Source organism: Ovis canadensis, chromosome 1 (genome assembly GCF_042477335.2).
Source record: "Ovis canadensis isolate MfBH-ARS-UI-01 breed Bighorn chromosome 1, ARS-UI_OviCan_v2, whole genome shotgun sequence".
NCBI lineage: Eukaryota > Metazoa > Chordata > Mammalia > Artiodactyla > Bovidae > Ovis > Ovis canadensis.
In genome coordinates this window covers 86,928,271-86,954,119 of record NC_091245.1, presented here as the reverse complement: position 1 = coordinate 86,954,119, position 25,849 = coordinate 86,928,271, and the positions used below count along the sequence as shown (strand labels likewise).

At 42.6% G+C, this 25,849-nt stretch overlaps 1 protein-coding gene across 4 annotated transcripts in view; it reads left to right on the top strand.

The window, feature by feature from the left end:
- Positions 1 to 28: 28 nt before the first annotated feature.
- The window catches only part of CLCC1 (chloride channel CLIC like 1), a 34,641-nt gene continuing 8,820 nt past the window's right edge, over positions 29 to 25,849 (top strand). The window contains exons 1-8 of one of the 4 annotated variants that reach the window (XM_069599441.1): positions 29 to 205; positions 7,547 to 7,630; positions 18,508 to 18,648; positions 19,035 to 19,136; positions 21,655 to 21,762; positions 23,763 to 23,984; positions 24,218 to 24,358; positions 25,695 to 25,788. In XM_069599441.1, coding sequence (XP_069455542.1) covers positions 18,520 to 18,648; positions 19,035 to 19,136; positions 21,655 to 21,762; positions 23,763 to 23,984; positions 24,218 to 24,358; positions 25,695 to 25,788 — 796 coding nt within the window. In that variant the 5' untranslated portion in view covers positions 29 to 205; positions 7,547 to 7,630; positions 18,508 to 18,519. The remainder of the gene's footprint in view (positions 206 to 7,546; positions 7,631 to 18,507; positions 18,649 to 19,034; positions 19,137 to 21,654; positions 21,763 to 23,762; positions 23,985 to 24,217; positions 24,359 to 25,694; positions 25,789 to 25,849) is intronic. The other 3 variants (XM_069599443.1, XM_069599439.1, XM_069599440.1) reach the window with 3 other exon arrangements.

The following is a 25,849-nucleotide window of genomic DNA, read 5'->3' as shown; positions in this document are numbered from 1 at the left end:
GCCTCCTTGACGGGCCAATCAGCCGCGCGTCCGGGAAGGACGTACAGCCGCCGGCCGAGCAAATCGATGAGGACGCGCGCCAGGCAGGCCCCCAGCTGAAGTGCTCGGCGGCTTGCGGGGCGGCTGGCCATCTTCACCAGCTGCCAAGTCTGGTGTCTGTCTTCCCGGAGAGGCAGGAGGGCGACCCGAGACGTGAGTCCGCGAGGTCGGTTGCGTTTGTGCAGCGGGCGGGTTCCGTGGGCGGCGGCGCAGGCGAGGCCAGGGGCGCTGTCGGGGCCTGCGGGGGACTTCGGAGCGCGGCGTCGACCGGGGTGGGCGAGCGACCTGCCCCCTTATCTTACCGGCCAGTTGACGGCCTTAACTCTGGTTGCCGCGCGGTTGCTCTCACTTTGCGCGCTTCGAAGGGCGTCCTCGGGAAAAGGGGCAAGACGCGCAAAACGAGACGCGAGCAAACGTTGACTTTTGTTGGCTTCAGTTATCTCTGAAAACTTTAAAAACAATCTGAACGAATACCGCCAGCAGAATGGCTCGGATTTGGTTGTAGTTTTCAAAAACTCCAAATTAATTTGAATGTTAAAATTAGAGATGAATATTTATGAGCGGGTGGTGAAAAACAATGACATTTTTCACAATGATGGTGGTTATGAAGGTGTGGTCCCCAGACTAGCTTTATCATCATTACTGCCATCGTCGTCCTCATCTAAGAACTGTTAGAAATGCTCTGAAGTTTGAGAACCACAGTTCCAGGAAACTACACAAACGTACGCGAACTAAATTGCAACCCCCGACTCCTATGCCCTTCAGTTGACTTTAATATCCAAGTTAATTTTCTTACTCATTTCACGTGTAAATTCGTTGAAATCAGATGCTCCTCTTTTATGCCGACTTCCACTCAGTGGCTGGCAATCTTTTTGGAGATCTCTTTGTTAGTAGCTGCCCAGACGAGTATCTCCTGTTACAGCCCACTCTGCATTTCCCACTTTGTAGAGATGGGATCCCGCAGTTCCTCTCGCCTTCTCAGAATAGCCCCTCAGGACCTTTGGCATCGTGCTCTGGAGAGGCAGTTTTTAGGTAGAGCCAGTATGGGTTGGAGGGCTTCCCTGATAGCTCAGTTGGTAAAGAATCCGCCTGCAATGCAGGAAACCCCGGTTTGATTCCTAGGTCAGGAGGAACCTCTGGAGAAGGGGTAGGCTACCCACTCCAGTATTCTTGGATTTCCCTTGTGGCTCAGCTGGTAAAGAATCCGCCTGCAATGGGGGAGACCTGGGTTCGATACTCCAGTATTCTGGCCTGGAGAATTCCATGGACTGTATAGTCTGGGTTGGGCCACATAATAGCTGAGTGGTCTTGGGCAAGTTACTTGTTTTTCTAATCTGTAAAATGAAGATAACAATAGTACTACTTCTAAGAGTTCTTGTGAGGATTAAATGAATGAATGTAATAGGTTTTGCTTGCTACTATTATTTAACAACTTTGACATTAGCGTCAAAGACTGACAGATGAAAAAACTGATTAAAAAAATAAGAACTAGGGGAGAGAGACTGCTGCTGCTGCTGCTGCTGAGTCACTTCAGTCGTGTCCGACTCTGTGTGACCCCATAGAGGGCACCCCACCAGGCTCCTCCGTCCCTGGGATTCTCCAGGCAAGAACACTGAAGAGGGTTGCCATTTTCTTCTCCAATGCATGCGTGCATGCATGCTAAGTCGCCTCAGTCGTGTCCGACTCTGTGCGACCCTGTGGACAGCAGCCCACCAGGCTCCTCCATCCACAAGATTCTCCAGGCAAGAATACTGGAGTGGGGTGCCATTTCCTTCTCTGGAGAGAGACTAATGACTGACAAATAATAGAATCACAGATAGCGCCACTGAACTAAACCAACATAAGGTGCTTTTCCTTAACACTTTGGCTAAGATGGTAAAGAATCTCCCTGCAATGCAGAAGACTTGGGTTCAATTCCTAGGTTGGGAAGGTCCCCTGGAGGAGGACATGGCACCACTCCAGCATTCTTGCCTAGAGAATCCCTTGGACAGAGGAGCCTGAAGGGCTGCAGCTCACGGGGTTGCAGAGTTGGACACGACCGAACGACTAACACTTTGGCTTCACTCTTCGCGCTCATAGTGTAGTCTGTAGGCCGGCATCTCTGCCATCACTGGGAGCTTGTTAGAAGTGCAGAAGCTCATGCCCACCTCCGATTTACTCAGTCAGAAGCTGCTTCTTAACAAGATCTCCACCAGGTTTGGATGCGGCTTTGTATGGAGGACGTGTGAGATCACCTGTGAGATTTCTCAAGTCAGGGACCGGAGGGGTTTGTCAGATTTGCAGTTGCTTCCATTATTCTGCTTCACCTCCTGGTCTTGTATCATTTCTGCATTACTGATCCCTACCCCTAGGGCTGCTGATCAATATTGGAGAAAATAGCAAAGCTGCCAATAGCATTACCTTGTGGGGTTCATAGTCAAAACTCAGCTGCTTGATAGTTTTCTGATTTATCTCCCTTTGCAGAATGCCTCCTATTTTTCCAAATCTCCATTCTCCATCCCACCCTGTGCACACAGAGACAGTCCGGGTTTTCCAGTGGTCTTTTTCTCTGTCCTCTTAATAATCACAATGTGAACTCTGAGCTTCTCTTTTTCTTTCGAGCCTTTGTTTCCATCCTTCCTCATTCGTTTCTATTGATGTGCTCAGTCACTCAGTTGTGTCACTCAATTCTTTGTGGCCCTATGGACTGTAGCCTGCTCCTCTGCCCATGGAATTTTCCGGGCAAGAATACTGGAATGGGATGCCATTTCCTTCTCCAGGGGATCTTCCTGATCCAGGGATCAAACCTGCCTCTCTTGCATACTCAGGTGGATTCTTTACCACCAGCGTCACCTCAGAACAGTTGATTCAGACATTTTAAGATCTAGGATCTGCACCCCTCTTATATCCCAGGGAAATCATGAGAGCAGTAAAGCCCCAGAGGTGGCAAAGTGTCCTACCAGAAAAGCTCTGTTGATGAAGTCATGTAAACCTTGTTGCCTCTGAAAATCGTTAAGTGTAGCCGTGATTTCATACACTGCCGTCTTTTCTGAATCTGCTCAGTTCAGACTCTCTTTGTCACTGTCAGCTACTTAGTTCTTTCTTTTTTTTTTTTTTAATATTATCAACCTTTATTTCTTAAGCACTAATGCAAATTGTTCCTTGCATGTAGGTTGCTAAGCTACGGCCTGAAAGTGTTTTGGTTGACCATAAGTGCAATTCTGTGTGGTCCCAAAAAGCATAGGCATTCCCTCAATCTTTTTTTTTATTTGTCCATGGACTCAGCTTCCCTCTGTTAGGTTTTTTTTTTTTTTTTAACTTTATTTTACTTTACAATACTGTATTGGTTTTGCCATACATCAACATGAATCCGCCACGAGTGTACACGTGTTCCCCATCCTGAACCCCCCTCCCACCTCCCTCCCCATACCATCTCTCTGGGTCGTCCCAGTGCACCAGCCCCAAGCATCCTGTATCTTGCATCGAACCTAGACTGGCGATTCGTTTCTTATATAATATTATACATGTTTCAATGCCACTCTCCCAAATCATCCCACCCTCTCCCTCTCCCACAGAGTCCAAAAGACTGTTCTGTACATCTGTGTCTCTTTTGCTGTCTCGCGTACAGGGTTATTGTTACCATCTTTCTAAATTCCATATATATGTGTTAGTACACTGTATTGGTGTTTTTCTTTCTGGCTTACTTCACTCTGTATAATTGGCTCCAGTTTCATCCACCTCATTAGAACTGATTCAAATGTATTCTTTTTTACTCACACCTTGCAGTTTGATGGATCTTAGTTCCTTAACCAGGGATTTATCCCCGGCCCATGGGGTTGTAAAGAGAGTCGGACACAACTGAGCAACTTCACTTTCACTTTTCACTTTCATGCATTGGAGAAGGAAATGGCAACCCACTCCAGTGTTCTTGCCTGGAGAATCCCAGGGACGGGGGAGCCTGGTGGGCTGCTGTCTGTGGGATTGCACAGAGTTGGACATGACTGAAGCGACTTAGCAGCAGCAGCAGCATGGGAATGAAAGTGCAGAGCCCTAATCACTGGACTGCCAGGGAATTCCTTAGTTCTTTTATTTTCATTGAAAATGGCTGACTTACATTGTTGTGTTGGTTTCTGCTCTACAGAAGAGTGATTCAGTTATACGCGTGTATATATACATTCTTGTTTCTTTTCCATTATGGCTTATCATGGGATACTGAATATAGCGCTCTGTGCTGTAGAGTAGGGCCTTGTTGTTTATCCATTTCAGACATAGTAGCTTGCATCTGCTAACCCCAAACTCCCATTCCATCCCTCTCCCACCCCCTCCCCCTTGGCAACCACAAGTGTGTTTTCTATTCACCTACTTAGTTCTTAACTGCTTAGAATTAGGCTCTTCGTTATTTTATGAAAGTCATTTCACAGATGACCAACTAATTAACCAATCCAGTGACTTTTTTCAGACTTTATTTTTCTCAGCTTCTCAGGAGTATTTAATATGGTTGACTAACAGCTCCTTCAGATTAAGCCCCTGTTGGTTTCTGCACTTTGCATGTTTTTAGCTTGCCTTCTATTACTCTCATTAGTCTTGAGTCTCCTCTTTTATATTTGAATCTTCTCAAGGCTTTATTCCTTAGCTTAAGTTCTTTTTTCCCTAATAAAGTATACAGTTATCCAGTATTTCTAAGTATCTCTGGAGCGTCAGAGGGATCTTAGGATGCCATTCCCATCATTATTGTTATCTAGTGTTTTGACTTCACATTTTTAAACATAAAAAGTTAGTTTTTCCAAAAAACTCTCAGTTGTTTATTAAATTTATCAGTATGCTTGGTTAGTCCCCATACTCCTTGGTTCTTTTAGCCACACCTTTCTTCATTGCAGTCAAACTTCTTTACCGTATCAAGAGTCTGTGGGTTGTTGACTTTGTTAGTTTTTTTATGTCTGAGGAAATTTGCATTAATTTGCTAGGGCTGCCATGACAGAGTACCCCAGACTGGGCAGCTTAGACGACAGAAATTTCTCTCAGTTTTGGAGGCTACAAATCCAAGGTCAGGGTGTCTGCAGAGTGGGTTTCCTGTGGTCTCTCTGGCTTGCGGGTGGCCGTCTTCTCCTTATGCCTTCATGTCATCCTCCCTCGGGCCTGCCTGGGTCCAGATTTCCTCTTATAAGGACGCCAGTCGGAGTGGAGGAGGGCCCATGCTGATGACCTCATTTTAACTTAATCACCTGTTTAGAGATCCTGCCTTCAAATATTCTGAGGAACTGGGGGTTAGGACTTCAACATATGAATTTGGTTGGAGAGATATAGTTTAGGTCATAACAGTAGCTTAATTAGTCTTTCCCATAGGGTGAAAAAAAACCTTTTGTAAAATGTGAAATAGACATACATACAGAAAAGTGTGTAAAATACAAATGTTCACCTTAGTGAGTTACTAAAGAGCAAGCACCTGTGTAATTACTGTCCGGGTTAAGGAGTAGAACATTGCCAGTGTCCTTGTCTCATTCCTGATCACAGAAGGAAGGGTCTCAATATTTACCAAGTGTAGTGCTTGCTATAGTACTCTGACAAAGTTTCTTTTATTCTTGGTTTGCTAAATGTTTTCTTTTAGTCATGAATGAGTTTTCCTTCTTTGATACTGGTTTTGGGGGCCTTCTCTTTTTCTTTGTTAATATTATATATAGGGTTTTCAGTTTTATTCGTCATTTCCAAGAACCAAGTTTTGGTTTTATCATCTTCCCTATTACCTGTTTTCTTATTTCTTTTTATTCTTTATTTTTGCATTGAATTCTTTCCGTGGTTATTTCTCAGGCCTCAGCTACTTTCCTCTCATGCATGCATTGGTCAGCACTGTGCTGAATACTCAAAGGGGTCTGTTTTGATACCAGTTCTCTCAGACTGGGCGTCCGCCAGTTTAGTTCTGACACTGCCTATCCAGAGTTAGTGTACACCCCGCAAGATAAGGTTACAAGACTTTCCCCACATAAGATGCATGTCTTGGAGGCCACCTGTACTTTTAACCAACTAACTATAGATTGAGTGGTTCCCACAACCCCATCAGATCAGATGATTCACTAAGATGACTGAAAGCACTACAGTTAATGGTCATATTACAAAGAATATAGACGAAGATCAGCCAAATGAAGAGACAGATAGGGCAGGTCTTGGGGGGAGAGTGCAGAGCTCCTGTGTCCTCATGGAAGCCAGGTGTTTCATCATCTCAGCACATCAGTGTGTCACCAGCCAGGATGCTCCTCTGAGTTGCAGTGTCCAGAGTTATGTTTTTTTCTGACTATGTATATTTTATTGACGTATAGCTGACTTACAGTGTTTCAGGTGCACAGCAAGGTGATTCAGTTACACATATGCACATATGTTATTTTTCAGATTATTTTTCATTATAGATTATTACGAGATATTGACTATAGGTCCCTGTGCTATTCAGTAAGCCCTTGTTGCATATCTGTTTTTTAAAATTAGAAATCTAGCATTCTATTCATACTAAGTCAAATGAGTAGACTCAATGTCAAAAAAATTTTTAGTTAGGCAAAATTAATAAGTTTTCTAAAATATATATATTATGCATACTATTTATTATAGAATGGTATGATATACCGGAGAAAGCGATGGCACCCCACTCTAGTACTCTTGCCTGGAAAATCCCATGGACAGAGGAGCCTGGTAGACTGCGGTCCATGGGGTCGCGAAGAGTCAGACACGACTGAGCGACTTCACTTTGACTTTTCACTTTCATGCATTGGAGAAGGAAATGGCAACCCACTCCAGTGTTCTTGCCTGGAGAATCCCAGGGATGGGGGAGCCTGGTGGGCTGCCGTCTGTGGGGTCACACAGAGTCGGACACGACTGAAGTGACTTAGCAGCAGCAGTATAATATACATATATTATGCTATACTATATATAAATATAAATACAAAAACTTTTCTGTGCTTGATAAAGGCCTCAAAAAACATTTTAAAAAATGGAGAAATTGGAAAACATAATCTAAATGAAATGGGAGTGCTGAATATGAAACAGAGAAAGTAAAACTAGATAAAAGTAAAAGATCATCGTATGGTCCAGTTTTTTTTTTAATAAACATGGCTGCTAGTTAAAAACATATCTGGAGCTCTGGAGGAAAAAAAAAGCAATACCTGAGCAATTGTATCAGGATTTTAAAAAGTGATTAAAGGTTTTTATATTAAATGGTAGTTTTGGTGATACAGAATTCTATTATTTTCCTGTTGACCAATCATGATACAGTGGTATTGAGTACTAGTTACATAATCACTATAGTAAAAGATGTTTATCAGTTTTCACAATCAATAACCAGACCAAAAAAAAAGAAAATTGCAGTTGCAAGCCATAATGGGAACATGTGCTGTGCTTAGTGACTCAGTTGTCTCCAACTCTTTGTGACCCCGTGGAGCCTACCAAGCTCCTCTGTCCAGGCAAGAATACTGGAGTGGGTTGCCATGCCTTCCTCCAGGGGAATCTTCCCAACCCAGGGATTGAACCCAGATCTCCTGCATTGCAGGTGGATTCTTTACCATCTGAGCCACCAGAGAAGCCCAGTGTAAAATAATTACATACAATTTGGAAACTCAAGCAGAGTGCTGTGGTAAGTGGAAATGCATCTATGTACATGTTTTCATCTGCCCAGCCAGTCTGTGTCTTTTGGTTGGTGCATTGAATCCATTTAAATTTAAGGTAATGATTGATATGCATGATCCTGTTACCATTTTCTTAATTATTTTGGGTTTATTTTCTGTAAGTCTTTCCCTTCTCTTGTGTTTCCTGCCTGAAGAAGTTCCTTTAGCTTTTGTTGAAAAGCTGCTTTGGTGGTACTGAATTCTCTTAACTTTTGCTTGTCTGGAAAACTTTTGATTTCTCCATCAGATTTGAAGGGGAGTCTTGCTGGGTAGAGTATCCTTGGTTGTCTGTTCTTCCCTTTCGTCCCTTTCAATATATCATGCCATTCCCTTCTGGCTTGTAGAGTTTCTGTTGAGAAATCAGCTGATAACCTTATGGGCATTCTCTTGTATGTTGTTTGTTGTTTTTCCTTGTTAATATTTTATCTTTGTCTTTATGATTACTGTGTGTATCAGTGTGTTCCTCCTTAGCTTTGTCCTGCTTGAAACTCTCTGTGCTTCTTGGACTTGGTTGACTACTTCCTTCCCCATGTTAGGGAAGTTCTCATCTGTTAGCTCTTCAGATATTTTCTCAGGTCCTTTCTCTCTCTCTCCTCCTTCTGGGACCCCTATGGTGCAAATGTTGGTGCGTTTAATGTTGTCCCAGAGGTCTGTTGGGCTGTCTTCCTTGTTTTTTCATTCTTTTTTCTATATTCTGTTCCGTGGCAGTGATTTCCGTCATTCTGTCCTCCAGGTCATCTATCCGTTCTTCTGCCTCAGGTATCCTGCTATTAATTTCTTCTAATGTATCATTCATCTCTGTTTTTGTTTTTAGTTCTTCTAGGCTTTCGGTAAACATTTCTTGCATCTTCTCCATTGTTTTCTGGAGCTCCTGGACCATCTTCACTATCGTTATTCTGAATTCTTTTTCTGGAAGGTTGCCTGTCTCCACTTCATTTAGTTTCTTTTCTAGCTTATCTTGTCCCTTCATCTGGGACATCACTTTCTGTTTTTACATCCTAATTAACTTTCTGTAGTGTGATTTTTGCTCCAGCTCCTGTGGATTGTGGTTCTTCTTGCTTCTGTTTGCCCTCTGATGGATGAGGCTAAGAGGCTTGTATAAGCTTCCTGATGGGAGGGACTGGCTGTGGGAAAAACTGGGTCTTGCTCTGGTGTGCATGGCCTTGCTCAAAAGCTTGACCCAATTATCTGCTGATGGGTGGGGTTACGTGCCCTCCCTGTTAGTTTGGCCCTTGGCAACCTAGCCCTGGGGTCTGTGGGCTCTATGGTAGGGTTAATGGCAACCTTCAAGAGGAGTTATGCCAAGGAGGACCTTCTAGGACTACTGCTGCCAGTGCCCCCGCCCCTGTGGTCAGGCTCTGCCAGCCTACGCCTCCAACAGGAGGCCTTCCAACACTAGCAGGCAGTTTTGGTTCGGTCTCCTGTGGGGTCACTGCTCCTCTCCTCTGGTCTTGGTGCGTGTACAATTTTGTTTGTGCCTCCAAGACTGGAGTTTGTTTCCTCCAGTCCTGTGGAAGTCCTGTAATCAAATCCTGCTGGGCTTCACAGACAGATTCCCTGGGGATTCTCAGTCCCTTTGTTGGATCCCCAGGCTGGGAATCTGATGTGGGATTCAGAACCTTTACAACAGTGGTGGAACTTCTCTGGTATTATTGTTCTCCAGTTTGTGGGTCACCCACCCAGCGGGTATGGGGTTTGATTTTATTGTGATTGTGCCCCTCCTACCATTTTGCTGTGGCTTTTTTGTCTTTGGATGTGGGGTATCATTATTTGATGGGTTCCAGCATCCCCTGTCAATGGTTGTTCATCTAGTTGCTGTTTTGGTGCTCTTGCAGGAGGAGATGAGTGAAAGTCCAGAGTTTTTTTAATCAGGTTTCATTCCATAGGCATGATTGATTCATTGGCCACCTGACTGAACTCAATCTCCAGCGGCCCTCTCATCCCCAGAGGTTGGATGACTGAACAAGTTCCAGTCCTCTAATCATGTGCTAGGTGTTTTTTTTTTAAATTAATTACTTTCGGCTCTGCTGGGTATTTGCTGTGTGCGGGTTCTCTTTAGTTTGGGTGTGCAGGCTTCTCATTGCAGTGGCTCCTTGTTGCTGAACGCAGGCTCTAAGGTGCTCAGGCTCAGTAGTTGTGGCACATGGTCCCAGTTGCCCCTTGGCATGTGGAATCTTCCCGGAGCAGGGATTGAACCCACGTCCCCTAAATTAGCAGACAGACTCTCAGCCACTGGAGCACCAGGGAAGCCCTGCGTGGTTTTTCTGGTGAACAGTCCCCAACCTGAAACTATCTAGGAGCCCACCGTGAGTCACCTTGTTAGCATTAACGCAGTCCTGTCAGTTAGGAAATCTCAAGGGTTTTGGAGGAACTGGGAACAAAGATCAGATATTGTTTACTGTATTGCAGGGACCCTCTGCAGACCTCTGGAGGTCTGTCTCTATGCAGATTTTCCCACTTATCTCCAGCTCCCTTGGTTTCTTCAAATTCATCTCAAACCTCCTCAAGGAGCCCAGCTGCCTGAATTCTGCCTGAATTCTCTCTCTGGGTGCCTGTGGTCTAGAGACTCTCAAGACAGTAAGCTGGGGCATTGGAAGGGTTATCCATGTTTGTTTCCTGTCTTGCAAGGATCACCTTTCTTGCTTGGTGTTCACTGTCTTGAAAACCATTTCATATATTTTGTGCAGTGTTCTTTCCTGGTTGTTCAGGCAGGAAGGTAAATCTGGTCCCTGTTACTCCATCTTGGCCAGAAGTGGGAGTCTGGGGAGTGCTTTGGAGCATGGAGTCACTATGTTACCCTGACCTAAATCCTTTACCTGAACGTTTCCTGTCTAACTGCCAGACTCTTGTCCCTACCACTTTGTTAAAAACTGCTGTACCAAACCCGGTGGTCATTTTGTTGTCCTCTGATCGCTTGATCTTTCAGCAGCATTGGATACAGTTAGCTGTTCCCATCTTTCTTCACTTGGCTTCTGGAATAACAGCCTCTGCTGGTCTTCTTCCTGCCTCACTAGTACTCGTTGACATCATCTCTGATTAGCATCCCCTTGTTCTCTCCAACCTCCAAATGTTGGCATGCTCCAGGTCTCAGTCTTTTATCTTCACGATAGATCTGGTGGTGATCTTAGCCATGGTTTATCCATCTCCTCTACATCTTTATTGTTCAGTTGCTCAGTCGTGTCCGACTCTTTGCGACCCCATGAACTACAGAGAGCATGCCAGGCTTCCCTGTTCATCACCAACTCCCAGAGCTTGCTTAAACTTGTGTCCATTGAGTCAACCACCTCATCCTGTGTCATCCCCTTCTCTTGCCCTCAATCTTTCCCAGCATCAGGGTCTTTTCCAATGAATCAGCTCTTCACATCAGGTGGCCAAAGTATTGGAACTTCAGCTTCAGCATCAGCCTTTCCAATGAATATTCAGGGTTGATTTCCTTTAGGATTGACTGCTTTGATCTCCTTGCTGTTCAAGGGACTCTCAAGAGTCTCCTCCAGCACCATAGTTCGAAAGCATCAATTCTTCGGCGATCAGCCTTCTTTATGGTCCTGCTCTCACATCCATATGTAACTATTGGAAAAACCATAGCTTTGACTAGACAGACCTTTGTTGGTAAAGTAATGTCTCTGCTTTTTAGTAAGCTCTCTAGGTTAGTCATAGCTTTTCTTCCGAGGAGCAAGGGTCTTTTAATTTCATGGGTGCAGTCACCATCTGCAGTGATTTTGGAGCCCCCCCAAACTAAAGCCTCTCACTGTTTCCATTGTTTCCCCATCTATTTGCCTTGAAGTCATGGGACCAAATGCCGTGATTTCATTTTTCGTCTGTTGAGTTTTAAGCCAGCTTTTTCACTCTCCTCTTTCACTTTCATCAAGAGGCTCTTTAGTTCCTTTTCACTTTCTGCCATTAGGGTGGTGTCATCTGCATATCTGAGGTTATTGATATTTCTCCTGGCAGTCTTGATTTCAGCCTGAGCTTCATCCAGCCTGGCATTTCACATGATGTACTTTGCATATAAGTTAAATAAGCAGAGTGACAATATACAGCCACGATGTTCTCCGTTCCCAATTTTGAACCAGTCCGTTGTTCCATGTCCAGTTCTCACTTTTTTTTAGCTTATTTTTAATTGAAGGATAATTGCTTTACAGTATTGTGTTGGTTTCTGCCAAACATCGACGTTAATCAACCATAGGTATACATACGTTTCCTCCCTCCCCATCCCACTCCTCTAAGTTGTTACAGAGCCCAAGTTTGAGCTCCCTGAGTCATACCACAAATTCCCTTTGGCTGTCTATTTTACATATGGTAATGTGTGTTTCCATGTTACTCTCCATTCAGTGTTGCTTCTTGACCTGCATATAGGTTTCTCAGGAGGCAGGTAAGGTGGTCTGGTATTCCCATCTCTTTAAAAATTTTCCACAGTTTGTTGTGCTTCACACGGTAAAGCATCTGCCTGCAGTGCGGGAGACCCGGGTTTGATCCCTGGGTTGGGAAGATCCCCTGGAGAAGGAAATGGTAACCCACTCCAGTACTCTTGCCTGGAAAATTCCATGGACTGAGGAGCCTGGTGGGCTACAGTCCATGGGGTCGCAGAGAGTCGGACACGACTGGGCGACTTCCCTTTCACTTACACAGTCACAAGCTTTAACATAGTCAGTGAAGCAGGAGTAGATGTTTTCTGGAATTCTCTTTTTCTATGATCCAGTGGATGTTGGCAGTTTGGTCTCTGGTTTCTCTGCCTTCCTAAATCCAGTTTGTACATCTGGAAGTTCTCGATTCATGTACTGTTGCAGCCTGACTTGAAGGATTTTAAGCATTACTTTGCTAGCATGTGAAATGAGTGCAACTGTGTGGTATTTGAGCATTCTTTGGCATTGCCCTTCTTTGGGATTGGAATGTAATCTGACCTTTTCCAGTCCTGTGGCCACTGCTGAGTTTTCCAAATTTGCTGGCGTATTGAATGTGGCACTTTAACAGTGTCATCTTTTAGGATTTGAAACAGCTCAGCTACATCTTGAGGGCTCTCGCCTGTGTTTCTGTAGACCCACTTGCCTCCATGCTGTGGACGGGGCATCTCTATGTGGGTATCAGTAAACATTCGAAACGTACTGTGTCCGAAGCAGAACTCTCGTTATATCCGAACTTGTCTGCCCATCTGAGTGTCCTTCAGTCTTTTCCCATTCTCCCAGTTGCTCTGGTCACAAACCTTAACATCATCCTGAATCTTTTCTTGTCCTTACTTCTTACGTCCAATTTACCAGAATGCCTGCAGTGCATTTCTATATTAATTACAGTAGCACAAGATGGTATAAAAAAACCAACCCCCCAAATCTTAGGACTTACCCTAAAGTAAATTAATTTTCACTCACGTGAAAGTCAAAAAACATGTTCCCACTTAACAGGTGGCCTTGCATGTGGTTGTTTAGGGTCCCGGCTCCTTCCATAGTCAGGCTGCCCTCCTCTAGGGCTCAGCGTCCTCCCCATTGCCTGGTGGGGGCTGTGGGGGGGGGCAGCTGATGGAAGTTCAAGCAGGGAGGCTTTCATGGATGTGGTGCATATTTCTTCCACTGCTGTTGTGCTGACCAGGACTTAGTTGTCACATACTTAACTGGAAGACACCACTTGTTACCATGTGTTCAGCAAGCAGTAACGTGCTTGGTGGCCTGTTAGCTGGGCTTTGCCACATGCCTTCTTTCTAGTTTCCTGCTTTTGCCCTCTGTTCCGGCTTCCACATAGCAGCCCCAGTGATTTTAAAACGTAATCCTGATTCTATCATTTCTGTGCTTAAAACTCTCTAGTGGCTGACTTCCTGTTACACTTAAGTAAAAACCATACTCGTTACTATGGCCGATTCCCCTTCTCCCCTCCAGCTCATTCACAAGACGTAGTTCACAAACCTTGGCATCATCCTGAATCTTTTCTCATCCAATTTACCAGCAATTTCTGCAGTGCATTTCTGTGTTAATGTGGATAGCACAACCTCATGGTGTAAAAAAACAGTTGTTCTAGCCTTCTTGCCCATTCTTTGAATGCTTCAGACATAATCCCTACCTGGGCCTTTATGCTTGCTATCTCCTCTCTCTGAGTTTTCTTTTCCCCAGTCTTTCTACAGTTAATTATTTTTCTGCCTAATCGGTTATGTACCACTGTGTAGCAAACCACCCCAAAGTTTAGAGGCTTTAGACAACCATTTTCTCATCTCATAATTCTGTGGCTTATGGGACTCTATTGGGCTCAGCTGGGTAGTCAATTTTTCCTGCATGATGGTGGCAGATCACCAGGTCCGTTACCAAGGGATTGGACTGGATCCGCCAGGAGGACTCACCTACATGACTCGTTGTTGATGTTGGTGCCAACTGGGAGATCAGTGTGCCCCGACACGTGGGGTCTCCTGGTGACTTAACTTTTTCACAGCATGGTGGCTGAGTTCCATGGGAGGGTCCCCAAAAGCAAGTCTTCCAAGGTAGTAAAGTAGAAGCAGCTGATCCTGGTATAGGGTAGGCCAGGCCATCTACACCTTTGTCTTGTGTTATTTTCCTCATAGGACTTATCCCTATCTGAAATTACTGTTTTGTCAATTTATTGTCATCCCCCACCAGAATGTAAGTTTCTTAAAGACAGCCTGACTGATCTAGTTTCCTATTAGCCCCATCACGACAGGGCGTAGAATCCAGCAGGTGTTTTGTAAATGTTGAACAAAGGAGTGCTGAACTTTTCCCCAGGCTGTATTCTCATTCTCAGTTTCTTTAAGTTAATGATATCACCGTTTTTGTTGATGGTGGGCCTTGAAATCTTAAAGAGTCCTGTCTGTCATCGTTCTCCTTTTTCCTTCTGTGTGCATTCAGCTGCCAAGGTCTGTAGAATTAATCTTTAAAATGTGTCCGGTGGGTTCTTTCTGGTCTCATTGCCACCACTCTTTCAGATCAACATCCTTTTCTACCTCAGCCTCCTTTTGAACTGAGTGTACAGTTAACTCTGGTTTCATCTTCCCCAAATATAGTTCCCATCCCCCTTGAAAACTATTGATGGCAGGTGAAGTTAGTTATAAGCTTTTTACTCTGGCAGAGTCATCGCAGCCCACTTCTCCAGCTCCGCGTTCCACCATGTGCATCCTCATGTTTCCGGTTTCTGAGACGAACCTGTTGCTTTCTGCCTCCCGTGTCTCACAGTCTTAGAATGCTGCCCATACTTCAGAGTCTATTTCCCATGCCCATTCCTCCGTGAAATCTTCCCGGTTGCTCCCAATCAGATGTGCTGTTTCCTCTTTTCAGCCCCTGAAGCTCTTTGAATCCCTGCTGAGGCCTTGATTTGTTGGCATTTGCTGCTCACCTTACTGAGTGTCTTTCACTTGCTGGCCACTGGCTGGGTATTGGGTTTGGAGAGGGGTGAGGCAAGATGGAGGAGAGGGTATTAGGAAGGTGACTTCAGACTTGAGTCAGGAGTTAACCTTCCCTGGAAAAGTTCACATTATCGTGCTGTGGTTTTCTTCCTTCATTGTGGGACGGAACCAGTAGGGGAGCTTTGAAAATCCCTGCACCTAGTTTCGACTAAAAAGATGCACAACCTGAGAGTTGCGAGTTAAGTTTTATTTAGGACAAAATGAGAGCTGCAGCCACGAGACAGCACCTCAGGTAGCTCTGAGAGACTGCTCCAAAGAGGCCCTCCGGGCTCCTCTGTCCATGGGATTCTCCAGGCAGGAATACTGGAGTGGGTTGCCATTCCCTTCTCCAGGGGATCTTCCCAACCCAGGGATCGAACCTGGGTCTCCTGCATTGCAGGCAGATTCTTTACCATCTGAGGCACCAGGGAAGCCCCCAGGGGAAGGTAAATATATGATTTTGATGCAGGGGGAGTTCAGTGTAATCAGGGGCTTACGTTACAAAAGGTTTTCTGCTAGTCACAAGGAGCTGATGTCACCATGAGGGATTTAGTGCTTTTCTAGATATGAGGAGATGCAAGGGTTGGGATCATGAAATCAGTTCCTGAAAATATCTGTCTGAAGACCTCTTCCACCGTTTCCCTGGAGCCCAGAGCGCCTCATTCTCGGCCCTGAATTCCCCTCAGAGGGTGTTGAAGGCCTGCAGCTGCAGCAGCACAGGGTTCAGTCTTTGCAGAGGCAGAGGGCAAACACCCCTGTTGTTTTTCAGTCACTGGCAAATGCTTTTGGCAAGTGCGTGTTTGTAGTTGACAGTTCAGTTCAGTCGCTCAGTTGTGCCTGACTCTTTGTGACCCCATGAATCGCAGCACGCCAGGCCTCCCTGTCCATCACCAACTCCTGGATTTCACTCAGATTCACGTCCATCGAGTCAGTGATGCCATCCAGCCATCTCATCCTCGGTCGTCCCCTTCTCCCCCCGCCCCCAATCCCTCGCAGCATCAGAGTCTTTTCCACTGAGTCAACTCTTCGCATGAGGTGGCCAAAGTACTGGAGTTTCAGCTCTAGCATCATTCCTCCCAAAGAAATCCCAGGGCTGATCCCCTTCAGAATGGACTGGTTGGATCTCCTTGCAGTCCAAGGGACTCTCAAGAGTCTTCTCCAACACCACAGTTCAAAAGCATCAATTCTTCGTCGCTCAGCCTTCTTCACAGTCCAACTCTCACATCCATACATGACTACTGGAAAAACCATAGCCTTGACTAGAAGGACCTTAGTTGGCAAAGTAATGTCTCTGCTTTTGAATATCCTATCTAGGTTGGTCATAATTTTTCTTCCAAGGAGTAAGTGTCTTTTAATTTCATGGCTGCAGTCACCATCTGCAGTAATTTTGGAGCCCCCAAAAATAAAGTCTGACACTGCTTCTACTGTTTCCCCATCTATTTCCCATGAAGTGATGGGACCAGATGCCATGATCTTCGTTTTCTGAATGTTGAGCTTTAAGCCAACTTTTTTACTCTCCTCTTTCACTTTCATCAAGAGGCTTTTTAGCTCCTCTTCACTTTCTGCCATAGGGTGGTGTCATCTGACAGGCCAGTGCCAATTTGTAGACAATGGTTCCTCACCTAGAGATTCTGATTTAATTGACTTGGGGTGGCCATAAGGTTGGAAAATTTAGAAACTTCCCAGGTGATTCTAATGCAGGATTGAGAGCCTTTGTGGCAAGGGGCGAGACTGACCAGTAAGTGGTTAATTTCAGTGTGTTACGCTAGAAGAAGAAACAGCACACCAGGAACACAAAGAAGTGTTTGGTTTAGCCTGAAGTTACTTTTTATTCCTACAACTACACTGTAAGCCATTACTGGGCAGGGCCCAGGGCATTCCCATCTTGGAACTCCCTTACCTGATCCTTATTCACAGAGGTGGTTTGACAGAACATTCTGCAGTAATGATAATGTTCTGTATCTGCACTGTCCATTTTGGAAGCCACTCTGTCCAGTTTGGAAGACGCTAGCCATATGTGGCAACTGAGCTCTTGAAATGCAGCTAGTGAAAATAAGGAAATAATTTGCAGTGTAGTTTTAATTTAGATAGCCATGTGTGGCTAATGGCTGCTGTATTGGACTGTGTCGAATAGAGAAGATAGTGTGTTGTTGAAACAATTTGACAGTGTTTATGCAGAGGCTTAGATGAAGCAAGCTATTTTCTCTGATTGAGAGTTTGGTCATCTCATTTGAATCTTAATTTTGCACCTTTTAAGTTTCCCATTTCCCACAGCTTTACTGAGAAATGATTCACATACTGTACAATTCATCCATTTAAACTGTACAGTTCAGCAGTTTTTTGGTATATTCACAGATAATGTACAACCATTTCCACAGTTAATTTTAGATCACTTTTCATCACCTCAAAAAGAAACCCTGTAACAACTCACAGATATAGAGGGCAGACTTGTAGTTGCCAAGGGGGAGGGAGTTGGAGGAAGGATGGATTGGGAGTTTGGGGTGAGCAGAGACAAACTATTATATTAATACCTAGGGTGGATAAATAACAAGGTTCTACTGTATAGCACAGGGAACTAACTATATTCAATATCCTGTGGTAAACCATAATGGAAAAGAATATAAAATGGAATGTATGCATATTATATAACTGAATCACTTTGGTATACAGCAGAAACTAACACAGCATTGTAAATCGACTATACTTCAATGAAAAAAAAAAAAGCTCTGTACCACTTAACTCCCACCCTTCTGTCTCTTATAGCCTCAGTTTCTTATATCCACCTACCAGTCTCCGTAGACTTTCCTATTCTGGACAGTTCATATCAATGGAATCATAATATATGGTTTTTGGTTACTGGCCATTTTCAGATGGCATAATGGGGGCTCAGCAATAAAGAACCCACCTGCTAATTCAGGAAAGGCAGGGTTGGATCTCTGGGTGGGTACGATTCCTTGGAGAAGGAGATTGCAATCCAGTCCAGTATCCTCAGTGGAGCTTGGTGGGCTACAGTCCATAGGGTCACAAAGAGTTGGACATGACTTAGTGACTGAACAACAAGGTTTTCAAGACTCACCCGTGTTGTAGCATGGATCAATACTTCATTCCTTTTTATGGCCTAATAATATTCCACTGTGTGATAGTCATTAGCTTACAGACATTTGGGTTGTTTCTCCACTTTGGCTATTGTGAATAATGCAGCTATAAATGTTTGTGTACAGGTTTTAGTGTTGACATATATTTTCACTTCTCTTGGGTATATACCTCAGAATGGAATTGCTGAATCATTTAGAAAAAAAAATATGTATAGAGTCTCAATGAGACTGTGTGTGCATGTATATATGTGTTTATATACAAATACCATTTTACTAAGTATTTTTATTTCAGTTATTAAGAAAGCATTATCGTAACACTAGAAGTAGGTTGTTTTTATTAAAAGTAATCATACTTCAATATATGTGCTAATTTTTGTAGCATTCACGCAGGATGCTGTATTCTCTGCTCCTCTGTGAATGTCTGTGGCTGATAACTGCTTATGCCCATGATGATGAATGGATTGATCCCACAGACATGCTTAACTATGATGCTGCTTCAGGAAGAATGAGAAAATCTCAGGTATTTACAAAAATCCATGTGTGTATAATACCTTACCAGTCCTGTGATGGAAATAGTCTACATTTGTTATTATTTTTCACAGAGCTGTGAAACAGTCCTATGTCAGTGATTCATGACCATGCAGAATATCTTCCTGTCTCTTAGCCTAAGGTGATTTCAACCCTACCTGTTTAATTCTGTTTCAGATTTGAATGTAAAGCTGATCAAGAAGCAAACCCATTTGTTCTTAGCTAGTATATAAATTTGAGGCTGTTACTCTTTTGGTGGTTTAATACAGTTGAAGCAAAGCCATAAAATGATGGAGTCAAAATTTTAGTCTTCATTAACTGTAGATTATTTTTACAACTGAATACAAAGAAATAAAACCTCTCTCTACTTTGCTTTAGGTGAAATATGGTATATCAGAGAAAGAAGAGGTCAGTCCTGACTTATCACATGCTGATGAATTGTCAGAATGTTACAACAGACTTGATTCTTTAACTTATAAGGTTAGGATTTTTTATTCATGATTTTTGTATTACTTACGGTATGTTAAATTGTTCTGTGTTTTCTGTCTTTGCTAACATTTCTTGTGTTTGTATGGATATGAGAGTTGGACTGTGAAGAAAGCTGAGGCTTTTGAACTGTGGTGTTGGAGAAGACTCTTGTGAGTCCCTTGGACTGCAAGGAGATCCAACCAATCCATTCTAAAGGAGATCAATCCTAGGTGTTCTTTGGAAGGAATGATGCTAAAGCTGAAACTCCAATACTTTGGCCACCTCAGGCGAAGAGTTGACTCATTGGAAAAGACTCTGATGCTGGGAGGGATTGGGGGCAGGAGGAGAAGGGGACGACAGAGGATGAGATGGCTGGATGGCATCACCGACTCAATGGACGTGAGTTTGAGTGATGGACAGGCAGGCCTGGCTGCTGCAATTCATGGGGTCGCAAAGAGTTGGACACGAATGAGCAACTGAACTGAACTTGAGTTTTTATCTAAAGTACAGTTTACAAATATATAAATAATTTTTTTTATTTACCCTAGCCTTGGTTTCTCTTTACTCTGGCCTTGAATTTTTAAAAATTGTACTTTTATTTTCCTGTAATAACATTTATCTCACTATGTTGTAATTATTTCTTTACCAGGCTGAACGTTTCTTGGGATAAAGAATATTTTATTCACTCTTGATGCTCTATCACCTGTCACAATGCTGGACTGTAATAACTCATGACAAGTATAGCAAATGAAGAAATGTCTCTCCTGCTAGCGTATAAGCATAACAGTTGCTCCTACAAATATAAGGGATTATTATAATCTGGTGTGTGGTAACTCTTACTTCATTTATTCAGTCCTTTTATTTCTGTGGCTGCAGTAGAGTTTGAGAAAGGAAGTAAGTCAAGATTGTTGGTTGGTTTGAGCACAGGTTATGCTGCCAGAACCCACCTCTGTTGGATTTGAGGCAGGGTGCTGGCGGCAGTGTGGAGGAGGCTGGGATGGGGGAGGGCAGAGGTGCAGCGACGCTGAAGGCGCACACTGAGGCTGTGACCGGGTGAAGAGAAAACTTCTGTGGTAAAATAGGCAAGTTGTGGTGGTTGAGCATAGGGAAGAGCTGGAGTGAATGGGGGAGGGTTCCAGCTTGAGAGGCTGGGAGAGCTTGCTACTTGAGATCCAGATGTATCCCAGTGAGGTCTATAAGCAACTGCTTGGGGTTCTTACCAAATGTGAATGTTGTCTCATCTGAGTGCTAGCAAAGAAAGGCTTGGATAAAATTTGCTTCAGTCTTAACTGCGTTTTGTGGTGTAATGAGCTAATTCGGCTGCATGGTAGGAAATGGAGAAATGCCCTTTTACTGAAATTTTTCATTCTATTGTTTGTGACTTCGGGTCTGACATTGTAAAAACATGATTAGTAAAATGAAGTCTTTAGTCTTTGTTTTAAAAAAAATTTTTTACTCTTAAAAAGAAATTACAAAATTTTAAGGTTTGTAAACCTTGCCTGAAAGCCGAGAAGTGCCCTGTGACTTCTGAGTGTCGTTCTGTCCTGGGCCTGTGTGTGCTTCTCAGTTATTACGTGTTTATCACCTGAAGCCCATTCCAGTGCTCCACTCAGCTTGTGCTCCACACTCAAGTAATAAGTGGAAGTTGCTTATCGCAGGTTCTAAATGTCTTACGACGTGCACTACCCTCACTCAGAAACTAGCCGCTCTGGTGATTATAGACTTGAGTTCAGAGGAAGTCTGTCCTCATGAGGGATTCTGTGCAGACGGGCTGCCGAGTGTGGACATCTGGAGAGGCCTTAGTTCAGTTGCTTAGTTGTGTCCAACTCTTTGCGACCCCATGGACTGCAGCACACCAGGCTTCCCTGTCCATCACCAACTCATTGTTCAAACTCATGTCCTTTGAGTCGATGATGCCATCCAACCATCTCATTCTCTGTCGTCCACTTCTTCTCCTGCCTTCAGTCTTTCCCAGCATCAGAGTCTTTTCCAAGGAGTCAGTTCTTCGCCTCAGGTGGCCAAAGTATTCCTGCCATGTGGTAGGGCGTGATTGATAGTTGGCAGGAAAGATCAGTAAAAGGCCAAAAAGTAATACACACATTCAAGAAAATCTCTGCGTGTCCTTCATCTTCTAGCTTCATGTTGCCTCTGTTTCTGTTTGGCTGTGCTCTCTCTTTTTCTCTCCCCTTTCTTTCTTTAAATTGTCACTTTGGCATTCGGAAGGGGCAGACTGGTCCAGATGTTCTGCTTATCCGCGTCTCTGTGTCCTTGTTTCACGATCTTCAGCTTTAAAACTGCTGAAAGTCAGCAAGAAAACTGCCAGTTGATGCAGCATGGGACTCCTGGTGCTCTTTTGTTGCCTACTTTTTGCAAAGAGAACCCACAGAAAGCAGGCCAGCTCTACATTTTAATGCAAGCTTGATGAAAATAACCACCTCCTTACTTTGACCTCCATGGGGCCACTAGGCTAGAAACTTGACCCTTACATTAAACTCGGACACTAACTAATGTATTTGTTTTGTGGTTGCAGATTGATGAATGTGAAAAGCAAAAGAGAAAAGACTGTGAAAGTCAAAGCAATCCAGTTTTTAGGAGGTACTTAAATAAGATTTTGATTGAAACCAAAAAGCTTGGACTTGTGAGTATTTGATGTGATACAATGGATATTTTTGTTATGTATCAATTTCACGTTATATCAGCACTGATAAAGCAGCATTATGCTTCAACAGAGAATACCTGACTCGCCCTTTTACCAAAACCTTAATCATGCAGGATTGAAGGTAGCAGCCTGCTGGTTTGGTAGAAGGCGAGTGAGCAGTGCTGGCCCTTCCTCTTTTTCTTACAGTTCACGGGGATTTACTTACTCTCTGCACTGCTGTACCACCTAATTGAGTTGGGGGGAGAGGGAGATTGTTTTAAATTTGCTATTTGAACTTTGCTGATCAGTTGCAAACTTAAACTCATGACTTGGTAAGGAAATTCTATTCCAGTCCTTAGTTCTTTTCTATCATTTCCACACTTCCTTGTTCAAATGATGTAATATCATTATATATTGAGAAAAAGATAAGTGGGTTTTAAGATTTTTCCCCTAGCTGTTCATTGTGGTAAGGGCTGCTTTATAGAATTACATGTCATGGACATGTTTTTCATGATTAATGTTAAGATTCCATTTTTTCGAGTCATTGTTTTCCCTTCAGGGAGTTGAAACACCTAGAAAATATTTAAATAGGGAGTGTTAAAAATGAGTAATAATCCCACCTTATTTTGGAGATGTAAAAGCAGATGTAATCATATGTATAACCTTCAGTTAGAGTCTTATAACAAGTGCAAGGTGGAAAAGAGTCTGTTTTATAGATGAGGAAACCAGTGGAGCTAGAAAAGATTCCAGATGGAGAAGCTTGGAATAGCTTTTGGTTTTTTAGAAATATTTAATCAGTGGCTACTTTTTTATACTTACTGATGATTTGTGATATTACATGACACTTGGGTTTTTCTCATTTAATACCTACTTTGTAATATAAAAATCAGTATTCACTGTTAGAAAAGATAATTTTCTCTTATGTTAACTGTTTAATGTTTATAGAGATTTTGCTAACCAGTACTCGCACTAATAAAGATGTTCATGGAAACCCAGATTTTGCTGCTTTTTTGAGATCCTTTTTGTTTTTCCTGTTGGTATACTCTAAATTTTAGGCTGTTTGAAAGCTGTGTCAGCAAATGGAAAGTCATGACCTGAATCATAAAATAACGATAGTTTCTCCTCATTGTTTGTTGGATTCATATTTTGTAATATTTTGAGCACTAAACTTTATTCGTAACTTGGAATCAGTCCTCCTGCTTTCGTGCCCTCTTAAACACGCTCAGAGCAGCAAAGCATTCGAGTTGCCTGATGAGCCCGCTTTCAGTTGCGGTGAGACAAGGCTGTTTTCAGCTCTCGTGTTATTTTGTGATCTCTCTATCTTTTCAGGCTATTTTCCAATTTTTAAACTTTTGCTGTTTAAAAAATCTCCCAAGTGTTTTTCTGTCTAGTGTTCCTAAGCACAGGGAGGCTGAGCTGTGCCTTAGAGAAAAATGCCCTTAGATAAGTTAACTTCAGTCATGAGTCATAGTGCTGTTGGCTATGAGCTTAGCGTTAATGGATCCACAGTATGTATTAGGTATCTTTAAACAGTAACATAAAAAGGTTATGAATTGATTGGTTGATGAAAATATGGTTGCAAGAAACTAAGCCCGTATTTCCTTTAGGAACCATGGTTCAGTATTTGCTAACTGGTTCAAGGTGACTTTATAGAATGTAAGTACTACAGATAGCAGGAATCAACTATAATTTAGTAAAATGTACTGTATGTTACTTGTATAGAGTTTCATAATTTTGAAATGTTTTATAATTTTAAAAACATGTTTTAAATTTGAAAATTTTGTGCTTTCGAAATGTTTTTCATGTTTATTATCTTTGGTTTTCATGTTGGCCTGTGAGACAGACAGGTAGATATTATTATTCTTATTTTATACCTGGGAACTATCGTGAACTAATTATATATTTAGTTCCAAGTTGGTTTTATCTTAATGTTTCATTTAATGATAAAATTCTCCTTTCCTGTTTTTTGTTTTTTTTTTTTTTTGGCAAATTTAATTCAGCCTGATGAAAACGAAGATGACATGCATTACGATGCCGAGATTATCCTTAAAAGACAAACCTTGTTAGAAATACAAAAGTTTCTCAGTGGAGAGGATTGGAAGCCAGGTGCCTTGGATGATGCACTAAGTGATATTTTAATTAATTTTAAGTTTCATGATTTTGAAACATGGAAGTGGCGATTTGAAGATTTTTTTGGAGTGGATCCGTATAATGTGTTGATGGTAAGATGGGATGAGGGGCACCTGATTAACAGTTTACTTTTTAAAATACTTTAAAAACTTCACCATAATTATATTGAGAACTCACACTAAGTCACTGATAGAGCTTTATGAACATGCAGCGCAGTGGTACAAGTGATTTTGCATATTCAAGTCCAGTTCTCTTTCTTTGCTCTCAGTCACTTCTGTGATGGGGAGGATGGCTTGGCAGTGACTCTCTGTGCTTCTGTTTCGAGGTGCTTCTGTGCCTGCTCTGCATCGTGGTGCTAGTAGCTACTGAGCTCTGGACCTACGTGCGTTGGTACACCCAGTTGAGACGTGTTTTATTCATCAGTTTTCTCATCAGTTTGGGATGGAATTGGATGTATTTATATAAGGTAATATGTAAGTAGAAGTTTCTAAAGCTCTAAAGTGTTATTTCATAAAAGAAGACTAAGCTATTTAGAGCTAGTGTATACCTCGGGTGACGGTGTGAGGCAGTGATTGGAGTGTTGGTGAGGAAACTGGCAGCTGCTCAGCTGTCCCTGGTTTTTTGGGTCCTTGACCAAGTTAGTGGAGGGACATGTGCAGTCCTGATTTTCATCCTGCTGATGTGTGGCTTCTGGACAGCTAAATTAGAATAGAGTTATGTGGAGACATGAAAAATTCTCATGGTGGTAAGTGTATGTCTTCTTTATTCTTTGCTAGCAATGATGCCAAAATACCATTTTCTAAAGTTAGATTATTTTATGACTATAAGAATGGTATATTTATAGCAGAGAATATAGAAAAGATAGAAAAATACAGAGAAATTCAATTTTTTAAAAATTGTCTAGGGAATTTCCTGGCGGTCCAGTGATTAGGACTTGGTGTTCTCACTGCCAGGTATCCAAGTTTGGGCAACTAAGAGTCCTGCACGTTGTGTGGAGTGGCCAAAAAAAAAGTCTGTAATTTTACCACCTAAAGATAACCACTGTTGATGTTGTGAGGTATTTATAAACTTTTCCCAAATTTTTATTCTTTAAAAATCAGGGCCACGTTATGTATTGAATTTGGAAGAAGCATTATTTTTCTTGACAAATTGACATACTGTTCCTGTCAAACTAGCATAATCATTGAAGAAAAATTTTAGACCTTTTTAGCAAGATGAGTCGTGACCAGCTATTTTCAGTGAATTCATCTGATTAAATCTTTGTGATATTTCTTTAACCTTTCTCTCTAAGTTCTATAGCTTCTAGAACTAATTATTTACATATTAGAGGAAGGAAGGAAGTTTGGTTGAAAATTATCTGTGATTTCCTCCAGGGCTTTGAATTATGAAAGACATTTTGGCCATTTGTGCTGAAAATCATTCAAAGCAAAACACCATTTTGTCATGAATTGTTTAAGAGAGTAGGCACTTAATATGTATAGTTACGTTTTGGGGCATGACAGGAGCTATATTTGAACTAATTTTTAAAACAATCTTCTCAGTAAAAAGGTTTTCTAGAATTCTCCTCATAATTATTTTAAAAGAAGGCAACTGTAGTTAGTTCTTTACCTATTGAATGTGTTTTGCCGTGAGTTGGAAAGAGCCACTCTTTTAAAACAATATGTATTTTTTCCTGTGAAAAAATTTTAAATAATCTGGTTTGGATGAATGGTGAAGACACGCTTTGAAGTGTGGTTTTTAGGGTGAGTAGGCATAATCTTCATTGTTAGTAGCCTCTCATGGTTCCCTTTGGTGTTGGTCAGCTCGCTTTTGCCCAGCATCAGGCTGAAGTTGCCAAGATGGAGCCACTTAACAATGTGTGTGCTGAGAAGATGAACTGGAGTGGAAGTCTCTGGGGTAAGATATTGGTTCTCTTGGCTTTATTTTGAGTAGAGTTTCTGAGAATGAGGAAATATAT